Below are 13,302 nucleotides of genomic sequence, written 5' to 3' on the forward strand. Positions count from 1 at the left end.
GCCTCACTTTCAATTTTACTTCTCTTCATTTTCTTCCCTGCTCAACCACTTCATCGGCCAACTGCTACCACATTCTGTTTCGGCCTCCAGAGGATTAGCAGCTCTGACTCCCAGCAGGCTGTCAGAAAGCCTGATAGAAAAAAATCCCACAGAATCTGGCACAAAAGTGAGATGTTATTTCTAATTGTCTTTTTCACTTTTACTTTTCCTCTCCAGCCTTTCGAGGCTCCCCTCTTCCCATCCTCCAGTTTCCTTTTCCACCCGTGTGCTTGGCAGGGATCCCTGCTCCATTCTGTGCTTCAGTAGCTGCAGCTCTACAAAACCTCTCTCTTTCCCCTGCCCTGGGCAGCGGGAAGGCAGCGTTGGAGCTGCTCGCCAGGACAGTGCCACCTCACCCAGAAGTGTCCTCATGCCACGCTGGGCACGACACCTGCCTCAGCCCACGGCCCCATCGCGTGCCACGCGTGAGCTCTTATGTGGCAGCTTGTCACGGGTGTCTGCTCCAGCCCAAATGGCTGAAATGTGGGGAGAGAAGGCTGAGCAGGGCATGTTCTCATAGCTGCTTCCATGCTGCAGGGCAGCTGTGCCAGGGCCACGCTCAGGTACCGGCAGCAGCTGCTCAGGAAGGGTCCGTGCCCGCGGGGAGGGCTCCATCACCCTCCCTGCGGCTGTACCGGGGGCTGTCTGTGCCACCCTAACAACTTTTGTGACCCGGCTTCCCCATGGTCCGAATGTACCCAGGCTCCGGCTGCCACGAGTTTTCCCTCTGGAACGCACAGAAAGTCACCCCCGTGGGCTGCTCCCACGGCTCCTGGCTCCCGGCCAGCCCCCGCGGGGAGCCCACCGCGGCTGAGCCGGGTTACCCGAGGGCAGTGCCACCGGAGCAGGGCCCAGGGGAGCCTGAACTGCTGCGCCCGTCCGTGCGATGCCAGCACCGGCACCCCACGGCTGTCCCCCAGGGCACCGAGCAGCCCCGACCCGCTCCTGCCACCCGCGCGGTGTCCTCGGCGCTCCAGCAATTCTGGCCCCGGCCCCGGCCCGGTGCTCCGGCCCCGCGGGGCCCCGAGGCTGCCCCGGGGCGCTCGGGGGCGCGCAGCCCGCGGGGCCGAGCGGGGCCGAGCGGGGCCGAGCGGGGCCGGCCGGGGGCGTACCCGGGGCGGGGCCGGGGCGGGGGCGGTGCCGCCGCGGAGTCGCGGGGCGGCCGCCGGCGGAGCAGGAAATGGAGGCGTGAGCGGGCGGAGCGGTCGGGGCTCCGCGCCCAGCGCTGACCGCGGGCTCGCCGCCGCCGCCCTCCCGCACCGCCCCGGCCCGCCCCCGCCGCGGGGCCGGCATGTGAGGCTGCCCGGCGGCGGCGCCTCCCTGCGCGGCTGGGCCGGCGCGGCCCCCGCACCGCTGCGCGCCGCCCGCGGGAGGGGAGCCCCGGCGCGGCCCCCGGAGCGCAGCGCGGCCGTGCATGGGGCGGCGCGGACCATGCCGCGGAAGGAGCTGCCGCTGCCCGAGGGCTGGGAGGAGGCGCGGGACTACGACGGGAAGGTGTATTACATCGACCACGGCAGCCGCACCACCAGCTGGGTCGACCCCCGCGACAGGTGGGCGGCGGCGGGCGGGGTCCCCGCGGGGTGCGGGCAGAGCCCGGCCGGTCCCCGCCGCCGTCCCGCGGCTCCGCTCGGGCTCCGCGGCTCGGCAGGGCGGCTCGGCGGCGGCGTTACCTGCGGGCCTGGCCGGGAGCGGAGGCATGAGGGGGCTCGGCGGGTCGTGTCGCTGCCGTTCGGGCTCTGTCCTCGGCCAGCCCGGCCGTGCCGCGCTGCGGGCGCACGCTGCGATCGGCGCGGCCATGCGGCCCTTGCGGGCTCGGAGCCCGCCCGGGGAGCGGCGGGGCTCCGTGCGGGGCTCGGGACAAGGTGGGGTCGCAGAGGTTTCCACGAGCCCTGTCCTGCATCGTGGCTCACCTCTGCGAGCAGCTACGTGGCCTCATCGAGCTTGGCCGTCGCGGAGGTCACTGACTTGAGGGTGTGTCTCTGATCGCCCCTTTGCCGCCGCCTTCCCTGCGGTATCCCCTTGCTCCTGCTCCCTCTGAGTGGTTCTTTTCCTGCAGCGCTGACTTGGAAAAGTAAGATAAACAGAAAACAGGGTGCTGCTCAATAGCGAGGCAATTTCTAAGCAACACTCTGTCCTAGCATGTTGTACTTCCATGCTTGAGGCAATCATGGTGAGCCAGAGCACGGGAGTTTGGAGGTGCAGGAAGCTCAACTACTCAATCACCACTGAAATTAGAAGTTTTTAAATTTCTTCTTCAATACTTTGTTAGCTGAAGTTCGCAGAAACAGGAACTCAAAAATCCATCCTAGCGAGTTGGAAATTCCAACAATCTGAACTATGCGGTTTGTTGTTGATAAATTTCACACGCTTCCCTGTCTGACAGTGAGCGTTTTCCTTGTGGGACAGAAAGGTCAATTTCTGAATCTGTGTTCCTTTCATCCCCTCGCTCTAGCGATCAGTTCCCTGAAGGGGCTTCCATTCTTGGTGGGATGTCAGGACTTTGCCTTGCTCCGTTTACTTAGATGGGTTTTTTGTTAAGCATGGAAGTGAATGATTGTCCAGTTTTACAAGATTTCAAGGAGTGTTCTGCATTCCAGGAATAATCCTTGTGTGTACTGTACACAAATGTAACCTGCTGCCAGCCAGGGCTTTGGAACTCGTCTTGGAGTTCAGTTTTAGGCATGTGGCTGAGAAGGCATGTAACAGAGTTGTTCCAAGGTATTTCTTTAACCTTCATAAAAGTCAATGGAAGCTAAAATTAGAAATGCTTTCCTGGCATCTTTATTTTGTTCAGAGAATGAAGACAAGTGAGAAATCTAATAGGCCTAATGCAGGCTTATAAAAATTCCTGTGTGTCCTTGGCTAGTGATTCAAGAATGACAGAAATGACTAAATGGGTGCCTTATTTAACCATGTGTTCTGAGCTGTTGCAGAATCTACCTGCTCACCACTGCTAGAGGAGAATAATCAAACACATTCTGATAACTCTTATCACATGACACTTGTTGTGCACATAGAAATACACCTGAATACACGTGGCCCTGACGAGCTTTGCATCTGAGTCATCTTCCAGTAGTGCTACCAAGGGAACTGCCCCTGGAAATCCACAAGGTTTTGAAGAATCTGCTGGTCCACAGAAGAACAACTATATGCCACAACACCTACCCATCATCTAGTGGACCATGAGCTTTTATGAGCTGAAATTGTTCTCTGCCATACAGGAAAGAAGTTTCTTTTCCAAGTAATTACCACTGCCTGTGAAACCCAGTTGACAGGGGATTTTTCATCAGATCATAAGATGCCTGTTCCCTGTAGGGGAGTGAACTTGGATTTACACACTGAGCATTGAACTTTATCACTGTATTTTAAAGTTTAAATGATTGAAAGCTTAGCCTTTTACAGGTCATATTTAAAATTGCTGCAGCTGATACGTGGGTTTGTGAAGTTGCTACAGTGCTCTGTGTGCTGTTACACATTCTGTCTGTAACCCAGCAAAAAGCAATAGATAGTGGGTAGCATGGCTGTAGAAATGCAAGTTTGAGGAATGTGGAGGAAGAAGTGTGTTAGGGCTCACTCTGAACCCGGTGTCAGCAGGGACCTTTGTAAACCTGATCAGCAAGTAGCAAGTGGTAGTGAAAGATAGAACACAGATGTTTAAATCTTCCCTAAATATTTCATTCTAGCTTAATTTAGTGGAAATAAGCATGAGCAGGGATACTATCTACCTTCAGGGCATGAGCCATGCCATTGTTTAGTGCCAGCAGGTTTGCAGTCCTGCTGAGGTTGGTTTAACAGGCTGCCAGGGAAGCACCCGGGGGTCTGCGGCAGGGATGGGGAGGCAGAGGGTGAAAGGTGGGACCTCAGCTGGCCCTGGGCTGTGAAATCAGAAGGGGCTGGTGCTTTTCCTGTTCTTGTTTAACGCCTGTCCTGCTGATGGGCTGTTAGACTTGGCCAGGAGGAGGTCCCTGGCACCTGGAGGCATCTCACTGTCCTGCAGAGCTGACCCAAGTGATGCCCAGGTGCTGGAGCCTTGGTTGAAGCAGTTGCATGTCAGAGCACTTTTACCTTGTTTAAGACTCAGGGTGGTCCTCAGAAGCCTGTGGATGTTGGAACATTTTGGGAAATAATCTAAGATTAAATAATCTGAAGAATTTTGTGATTTAACTGTTGCTGAGCCTGTGGTGTGGTTTAACAGAAACGAATCAAGGTACTTTGCATTACAGGAATTTCAGGTTAAAAAGCTCTAAGGTAATTCTTCTGAACAGGTGGAGAGAAAACCAAAATCCTGCTGTGTTTTGCCTTTTGTAAGAGGAAGCTCACATAGCTGCCTTTTTCAGTAGATGTGTTGAAAATTAGATAATTCAGGAATGGAATACAGTGTGACAGGAGATCAAACCTTATTGAGCTGGAGGAGAAAATTTGTCATTCCTGGTTTTAAAACTAAGCACAACCTTTCAGGTCTGCACCAGTACATACCAGCTGGTAAACCATGCCAGAGAGCTGTCTCAGTTTCTTTCTTAACACAGAGGGTGCATCTGCTTTGGAAGCTGCTGTGCTGGTGGCCAAACAGAAAATACCAGTGGTGTCTGAAAAGTTCAGCACCAGCTGCTGCCTGATCTTAAGCATCAGCATGAGCAGTGCTTGAACAGCAGAGTGCCCTGAGTGAGATTTCAGCTGTCATCAGAAGTGAGAATTAGAGATGGGAATCTCTGTTCCAGTGCTGTGATGTCCTTGAGCTCTTTTCGACCAGGTTTAAGGGAGCTTCTGCTCTCCTTCAGGCTGTTTTGTAAGAGGATAAATTTTTTAGCTTCTCCTTGCCTTTCAACAGAGAAGCTTCAAGATGCACTGAAAATTTGGCATTGCCTGCTAATTGATCCCACTCTTGAATATTTGTGTTGTACTCTCCTACTGGTCTGGTGGTGTAAGCAGGTTTTTCTGGGTTATTTTATATGGAACTGACTGAACTTCTCATTTCACTTCTATCGGTGGACTCCTGTTGAAAATTAAAAGCTATTTAAATAGGTGCAATTGTAGCTTAAATTTGGTGAAATTACTAAACAGCATCAGATATTTTGGGAGACAGCAGTGCCTTAGTTGATGGCCCTTCATTTCTTGAAGGCTCTTGTTGCTGTAAAGGGTTGGGAGATGTTCATTAAGTAAAAGCCCAGATTCTGCATTTGCTACCTAAATTCCCATCCTACTCCACGTGGAGGTTTTTCTAGTATGAACCTCCAAAACAGAGCTTTGGTAAAGAGATTTGCCAAGGTTGAGGGCCAGTGCATGTGGTGTCACATGTCTTCAGTATTTAAAATAGTTAGGGCCACCTATTTACTCAGGAAGATTCAGCTTTGCTGAGCCTGAGGATTTCAGAGCAGAAAAGCCAGGCATGGAGAGCACCATCATCTAGCCATGCCCTTCTAGGCTTTATGAGAAGTGCTGCAGAGTATTGTCTCCTCGGCATTATTCTGATCTTTAATCTTTTCATCCCAGTCTGCTCTGCACACTTGGTCTACAAACTGCTTTTATTAAAGATTTAGAAATGTGAGCGTTGTGCTGAAAATTTGTATGTAACTGTCTACTCCTTGGATTACTTGCTTAAATGTGGAATAACTTTAATGACTGGAATAAAGCTGCTATAGCTAACTTAAGTGTGAGAATCCTTCAAAATAAAAGGGCTGGAAGAAGGGAGAGCAATGAAAGGCGGCAGGAACAAAAGGCGTTGTGCTCTTCTGTAGATGAAAATCTGTAAGCATAAGGAGATGAGAGAAAAATTCTCCAAAATAGAAGAACCAGGAGAGAGAAATGCTCTTTCATCAGTGCCAACAGCATAGGTCATGCAGCTGAAGGCTGCTAGTTGGATGCCTGTTGTTGCCTTTGTTTGCTGATATCTAGCTAAGCACCCTGTCATATATATGTGAATCTGCTGCTTTCTCCTGTTTGCATTCCCCAAAATAGCTGACAGCTTTGTAAGGAACAGGCAGCTTAGTGTGTGCCCATAGAAACTGCTGATGACCATTTTCTATGAGTGCAGAAGGGAGTGACAAAAATTCAGTCTTCAAAGTCATCCAAATGCCCCCTCTCGAACAGGTGTCCTAATGTGTGGGATTTGTGCTGTTCTCACTTTTTTCCATAATAATTGGTTTAAGTAGGTGCTAATACATAAGGAGACAAGGATAGCAAGTAAGATTATTGTGACACTTGAAATTATTTTATTTTATTAATATCAAGTGACTTCCAAGATGAGTTAGCTCAGGATGAACCCATAGATTGGAAAAGTGGGTTGGAGCTGAAATCCATCACACTGCTTCAGTTATAAAAGATCAGACTTTATTATTTTCGTAGGGGTTTGAGTTGATTTTTTTTTCCCCTGGACTCCCCAGACAAGCCTGGATGTTTTGAAGATCACAGGGGCTACCTTCAGAGCCAGTGTGCATCCTCAGTTGTGCAAGCTCACCTGACACTGGGGAGGGAACTGAAAACAACAGGTGTGCTGCTTTTAACAAGGGCATCGCTGCTGAAGGTGTGCACACGGGTGTAGAGACAGAGGATATTGGCAGTGGCTTTAGAATGACAAAAAGCATTATTTTATCTTGCTTCCCTATGGAACATGAAAAAAAAAAAAAGAAATATGAGGCTTTGTTCAGCTCAGCAGCTTTTTAATGAATCTTGGGGAATTCTGAGTCTTAAAGGATCAGAAATGCTTTTGAAGAAATCTCTGTAAATCACATTGTTAAAAATATGTAGGCTGAGCTTCATCTTCTGCTCTGGCAAGGTCATCTTGCTCACAACTTGACTCCTTTACTTTTGCCTCAAAAATTGACAGCGTGTGAAGTTAGAAGTTACCACTTATTTGACAATGAAATCAACAATTCCATCCCTATGTAGGTCATATATTTTCATACCAGCATAGTTACTGTCATCTCCATCCACTAGAATGGCAGGAAATTGGCTAGTAAATTCCAGAAGATGTGGGTATGACAGGGGAGAAGTGGCTGCAGTACTGGGCAGGTGCTGTTGTTTTTTGGGGCACCTTAAGCTGCTGCTTCTGCCAGGGTAATTCTGTACCAGTGCAGGGAGTGAGGCCTGGAAGCTGGTCCGCCTGAAAAATGTCATTTTGCTCTCTGGGTTCATTTACAAAAACAGTTGATCTGGGTTGTGTATGCTTGTGCAGAGCTGGGGCTGAGCTGGGAGGCTTGGAGGAGTGGGAGTGGGGCTGGCTCTGGTGGCAACCCAGGAATGCTGCTGAGGGTGTGCTTGTGAAACTGTCCCCAGGCACTTGACCTGGTCAGGCTCTCTGCCAGCCCCATTCTGGAGCTGATCCCAGGTGCTTAGCTCTGCCCCATGATTTCTGATTGAGTTTTACAGGAAGAATGGATTTTTACTTGCTGGAGTCCTTGTGAAACCAGCAGTGAGGCAGAGCATCTCCTAAAGATGTTCTTCACAGGGCAGCTTCATAGCTAGCACAGTTATGGGAAGATGAGTTTGCAGCAGTTTTCCATGTCTGAATCTGATTTAAATTTCTCTAGGCTGTGCCAGAATGGGGAAGATTTATCCAAAGGAGTTTAATGAAATGACTTGTAGGTAAAGAAGTGATGTTTGCTAGGTGGCTCAGGGGGGTCCTGTCACTGACCCACCACTCCACCTTTTGGGACTGGCTCTAATCTCAGCTCTGGAGGAGTCTATTAGGAGATGACTGCTGCTGTGTGCTCCTGGAGGTGGCTGCAGGCTGCCAAGGCTGTCCTTGCTCTGTGCTCAGCATTGGAGCGGGGTCACCGCCCCAGAGCGCGTTCCTGCGTTCCCTGACAGCAGGGGAACGTCCTGGGCTGGCCTTGGCACTCGGTTCTGTCCTGTGGGACACCTTCGAGCGTTTCTCAGGGACAGGGAGAGACCATACAGCTGCCTTGGGAAAGCCTTGCTGGTCTCCTGTGCCAGGGCTGGCTGAACCTGGTGGCCTTGAGTGCTGTACCAGCAGGGCAAGTGTTAGCTGGAATCATGAATCAATAAAGGGGGGTGGCAGCAGCTTGGCAGAGTCAGGTGAGGTATGTAACTAGTGCTGCTGCATGCACCTGTAGGAGAGCTATGCAGATTGACCACTTCCTTGGAGAGAAATACTTTTCATGCTGGCTGCTTGCCATTTGTGAGACCTGTTTAGTAAGGTTACGTGCCTTGCTTGTGGTAATGAGGCCTTGGCTTTATTTGAGCGGTTTAAGCTCAGTTCTTGTTCACAGAGCCTAAGGTTACTGTTCCCTCCTCCCTTTAAAGCTACATGCATAGATAATTGGCTGAACAAACAGTGGGCAAAACTGCTCCCTGCAGAAAAATAGCTGCTTTTCACTGCCACTCATTCCGTGAAGTGGCATCTGGAAGACTCTCCAGCTAGTCACAGGAGGTTTGGTGTGTAACAGGAAGATGCAAAGAAGCCAAATGCTACAGCTGTCAGTGTTCTCTGTGCTCTTGGATGGGTTCTCCTGGCTTGGTTTGTTCTCAGTTTGTGCTGATACTGACGGCTTCCACCCCAGCCATGATGTTCTGCAGCATAAGTACCCAACACATTTCAAAAACAGATGAATTGCTTTCTCAATCTCATGGAGGTGCTGTAGGGATTAATTAGTTCTGACAAAGTGCTTTCTGGCTGAGATGTCAAACTGACGTTTCAGGACTAATGGTATTGTTTAGTGAAACTGTTTGGTTCTCCTCAAATGCCTAATTACTATTTTAGAAGAATGTACTCTGTGGAGGGAAGCTTTATTGATTTTAAGCACGCAATAAACAGTATTGCTTTCAAGAGGCAGTCATTCATATCTGCTCTGTGCAGAGTTGAGATGTAAGGTGGTCACACAGCTACTTTGAACTGAAATGTAAGTGAAACTATTGCTTAAATGACCCTGCAACAGCTTGCAGATTTCTCATATGTGACTTTCAAGTGCCTTAATAGCCTTGTACTCAGCACAAGGGCAGTCCCCTGCCAAGCAGAGGGCTCTCTGCTATTTCATCCTTCCCACAGGGAGGATGGCCTGCAGAGGAGCAGCAGTGGGTAAAATAAACTTCTGGACCCTTCAAGCAGCACAGGAAAATGTAGGTAACCCCAGAAGTGCTCTGTGAAACTGTGCTGTGGATAATTTATAGGTTAATTTTGCTTGAGCTAAGCGCAGCTTTGGATGCCATGAGCCAGCTGAGCCTCTGCAGCCACTAGAAGACATGCTGGTGGCACAGCTGCACAGGCTGTCCCTTGGCCATGCAGGTGCATAAATCCCATGGGACATCTTCCCAGGGGCTCAGGCACCCTGGCTTGGCAGCAGAAACCTGCCACACCACAGCACCTGGCCCCTGAGTGAAGAGGAGGAGTCATCTCCTGACATCTTCATCCTGCACACTGGCTCCATTGTTGGACTGTTTGAAACACTGAGTATATATTTGAGCTGCTTATGCAAATTACCTCAAAGGGGATTTGGGTGGGGATGATAATGGAAAGTATTTGGCTGTCATGTGTGATGCAGCTCTTTGAATTATCCAGCTTGTTTCCTGTGAGGTATTTCAGGCTGATGGCCTGTCTTGGATGGTGCTGGGTATTTTTAGAAAAAATAGTAAGACTTATGTAAATTCTGATGACCTGTACTGTATCTAATTCCAGGTGAGCTTTTCATATAGATTTTTTAAAAATAAATATTCTTAGCATGAATTACATTTGGTATTGCAGAGTTTTTGGCATGGTTCCACTTGAAATTAAATCATTACTTTGAACAGGCTTTTTTGCTGGGACATGAATGTGGTGATGCTCAGGTATGTTTAATTAGTGGTGTGTTAACCCTGCAGAGATTAAGGAGGTTAAACTCTCCCATTCAGCACATTATTCCACATTTCTCAACATCTGGTCTCTCTCCACTTCAGCTGTCAGTTGACCCCCTTGTTTAGATTTTTGTGAAATTCCTTAAAGTCATCTCCACATCCAGCTAACCTAAACAGCTTGTCAGCCAGCAAGGCAGTAAGCCAGGTTTGCTATTTTTGCTTTTCTTAGGTCACTTTTCTTAGGTCACACCACAAGGACTAATCATCAGAGTTAACACAAGTTATTGCCTTGATGGGACTGTTTAATTCTTGTAGGAACACATACATAGAAGGCTTTAAGCTGTTTAAGAGCTAGTTCTCAAAAAGTTTTCCAGTATTCTACACATGGGCTGATTTGGCTGGCAAAGAGATCAGTGAGTGTTACTCTGTCTTATTTTATTCTGTATGTTGAGGGAAGGGAAATGCCATGGCTTCTGCCATGTGCCATGGTTTTCTGCGGCACTAAAGCTTTGTAAGATATCTTACACTTCTTAACTTTTCCATGTTTTGCATTTTAAATTTGGATGTGAAAGCTCAGCTGAGTTGGTCTATAATTCTGAATAAATGTGGATCTATTGTCATGTATCTGTTAATTATTCAATGACTGCTGTGTGACAGCCATGGTGAGTTTCTCATACAACTGGCTTACTAATAATTCAGTTTAGAGTGTATCTGCCATCATCTACCTGATGCTAATGAAAGCATAACCTGTGTGTGAATACTTTCTTAAAGCACATCTCATTTACTTCTCTTATATTCCTTGGGCAGTACTCCTCACTTCCTTTTTAAGATTTCTTTTCAGGAGAAGATTGTGTGGATGGAAGGGGAGAGGTCCGTGGCAGGAGCCTGGTGTGGTCATTTGCAAAAGGGTTTCATGAATAAAAATCTTAGTTTGCAAAGACAAATTTGCAACTGAACTGGTCACACATGGTCTTCCACTCAGGCTTGTTTTCACACATCTTTTGTAAATGCTGCTCTTATCCCTAAAGCAAATGTTCTGTGTTGAATTTTCTCATCTTTATTCTCTATTTGTCCAGTAGTCTGTAGCTAATACCCCAGAGTGTTTCCTGGTTTCTTTTCTCTCTGCTTCCCAGATGCAGGGTCCTGCAGTTTGGGGTGGTACCTCTGACAAGTTGTGCTGCATCTTCAGCAGCTTGGCTGGGCTGGGGCTCCTGCCCAGTGCAGTCACTGCAGTCACTGGGCTTTGGTGCTGGTTCTTCCTGGCAGGAAGAGATCCCTGCATGGGTGGAGGAGCAGATGACTGCAGCTGAGCATGCTGCAGTTCACAGCCAGGTTTAGACCTGCCTCTTTGGGGCTGGGAGGATTTGTTCTTGTGTCAGAACCCGTCCCATCGTGTCTCTGGCTGCTGCCACAGCCCCAGGCAGCAAGGTGGGCCTGGGGGCTGCTCTGGTTTTCTGACCAGAGCCAGGTGGCACCAGGTCCTTGAAAGAAGGTGGCACTGGGTGCAGTTAACTCCTGGATGTTGGGGTTCTGCTGTGTGTAGTAACAAGAATGAGAACAGCCCAAGGGGTACTCACACCCATGAACCTTCTGCTTGGAAATCTGCTTGTGGCACTCGCTTCTGATGGAGTGTTCCTTTGCAGTCACATTTAATTCTGAGCAGATTTGCAGTGAAATAACAAAAGTTTAATAATTTTAACAAAGCTCTTTAAAGGCTTTATTGTTTGAATTACTTGTCTGGAGTAGTTGGGCAGTTGTGTGGCAACAACTCTGAATGGCAGTACTGCCTCTTACCTGTTTTTGTTGAAGGCAGGCTGGAATCCTGCTTTGGTCCAGCTGCTTTGTGACCAGCCTAGATCCCTGTTCAGAGGTGTAGGTAGTAATGAGGTTTTGTCAGTATGAATCAGGGATTTCAAAACAACAGTTTTATTATTTATATTGCATTCTCAATATTTATTAGTTTAGTTCCCCCTAGCTAGTGGCTTTGCAGTCAAAGGCAAGCTGTTGACCTGTCATTTTATACTTCTGTGTTCCCAGCTCTGGTGCACTCCTTTTTCCAGTGATTGTTGCTTCAACTTTTTCTCTCCCAAGCCATATAACACTGCTGCTTATTTCCCTTATGGCCATGTTTACAGGGTCTTTAAAGCCTTTCATAAGTAAGCACTTTGCCTGATGGGAGAAAGAGGTTTGTGGAGTATAAAAAAAAAAAAGGCAAGAAATACACTGTAGGTAATAGATTCCAAAAATGCAAATTTGTTTAAGCAACTTCTTAAAAAGAAGGGAGGGAGGAAGGAATTGAAGATTAAAACCTGTGTTTATATACATGTAGAAGCTGGAGGCAAAGCAATCCATTCATAAATATACAATAGGATTTATGTCATGGTGAGAAGTGCTACATGCATATTCATGTGTAATTTGCAAATCCTTTGGTGATTAAATACTTTACTCTAAACTCAAGAACTAAATAACCTTCTTGTTGAAATGAGATGTCCAAAGGCTCTAATGCTGCTCCAGTGGAGGGGAAAGGCTGGGTGGTGTAATAGATCCGATACTTTAGTTTTGACTCTATTAAAAGATTTTTGGTGTGCTTTGGGCATTATTTTATTAGTATAATCAGGAAGTTTTGAACAAAGCATGAAGCAGAGAATTGCAAGAAATATTGTAAAGCCTGTCATGCTAAGAAAAGCAAATAGGCTTAGGAACTTGTTAGGATGTTTTTCTCTACTGATTTTAATGTCACGTACCTTTATCTAAACTTTAATATCCCACAGGTAAGCAAAAAGTCGAACTAGTAACAGCTTGGAGTGCCTCTTTCTTAAATAAGTAGCTTTCTGCAAGTGGAAGTGAATTGTCTTTAAAGAATGTAGGCTCAGTTCTTTGCTAGGAGATGGATATGAATATGTTATTGCCAGTGCTTTAGATTTTCAAAAGTCTTTAAGTATTGTAGATGAAATACACCTTTTCTAACATCATGAGCAGGGGAAAACACTGCTGTGGAGTAACTGTTTCCTGCACCTGTGTTGTTGCGTGCAGGTGGTGAGTGCTCAGTGACAGTGCTGCGTTCCTGGGCAGGGTGTGGTGATGCAACTGGTTTGTCAATCATCACACAGGGTACTCTGAAATGGGACAGCATCTGCCAGGCATCCTGCCGAGAAACAGCTCAGCCTGTGCCTCCAGCATCGTGACAAGATGGGGTTGGGACTTGTGTGATTCTGTGCTCTGTGCCTGCCCTCGCCTTCCCCGGGATGCTGTCACAGCTGGAGTGGCAGCTCCGTGTCCCCTCCAGAGCCACCAGCTGCTCTGCTTGTGCAGCAGAGTGGTGCCCGGTGGCACAGGGCCGCTGTGGTGCCCGGTGTTTATGTATTGCTGTGGGCAATCACTGACAAACCACAGCTCTTCTCACTTCCTAAAACTGGACCTAAGCCTGCTCAGTTCCATCTGGGTAATTTCCCTGTATACCCTTTGGGAAAGCTGTGG

The 13,302-nt window shown here is 48.2% G+C and overlaps 1 protein-coding gene across 1 annotated transcript in view; it reads left to right on the plus strand.

Moving 5' to 3' along the window:
• The first annotated feature begins 1,207 nt into the window (after positions 1 to 1,207).
• The window catches only part of WWC1 (WW and C2 domain containing 1), a 65,084-nt gene continuing 52,989 nt past the window's right edge, over positions 1,208 to 13,302 (plus strand). The window contains exon 1 of the mRNA XM_030283703.4: positions 1,208 to 1,589. Coding sequence (XP_030139563.2) covers positions 1,471 to 1,589 — 119 coding nt within the window. The 5' untranslated portion in view covers positions 1,208 to 1,470. The remainder of the gene's footprint in view (positions 1,590 to 13,302) is intronic.

This window comes from Taeniopygia guttata, chromosome 13 (genome assembly GCF_048771995.1).
Source record: "Taeniopygia guttata chromosome 13, bTaeGut7.mat, whole genome shotgun sequence".
Classification (NCBI taxonomy): domain Eukaryota; kingdom Metazoa; phylum Chordata; class Aves; order Passeriformes; family Estrildidae; genus Taeniopygia; species Taeniopygia guttata.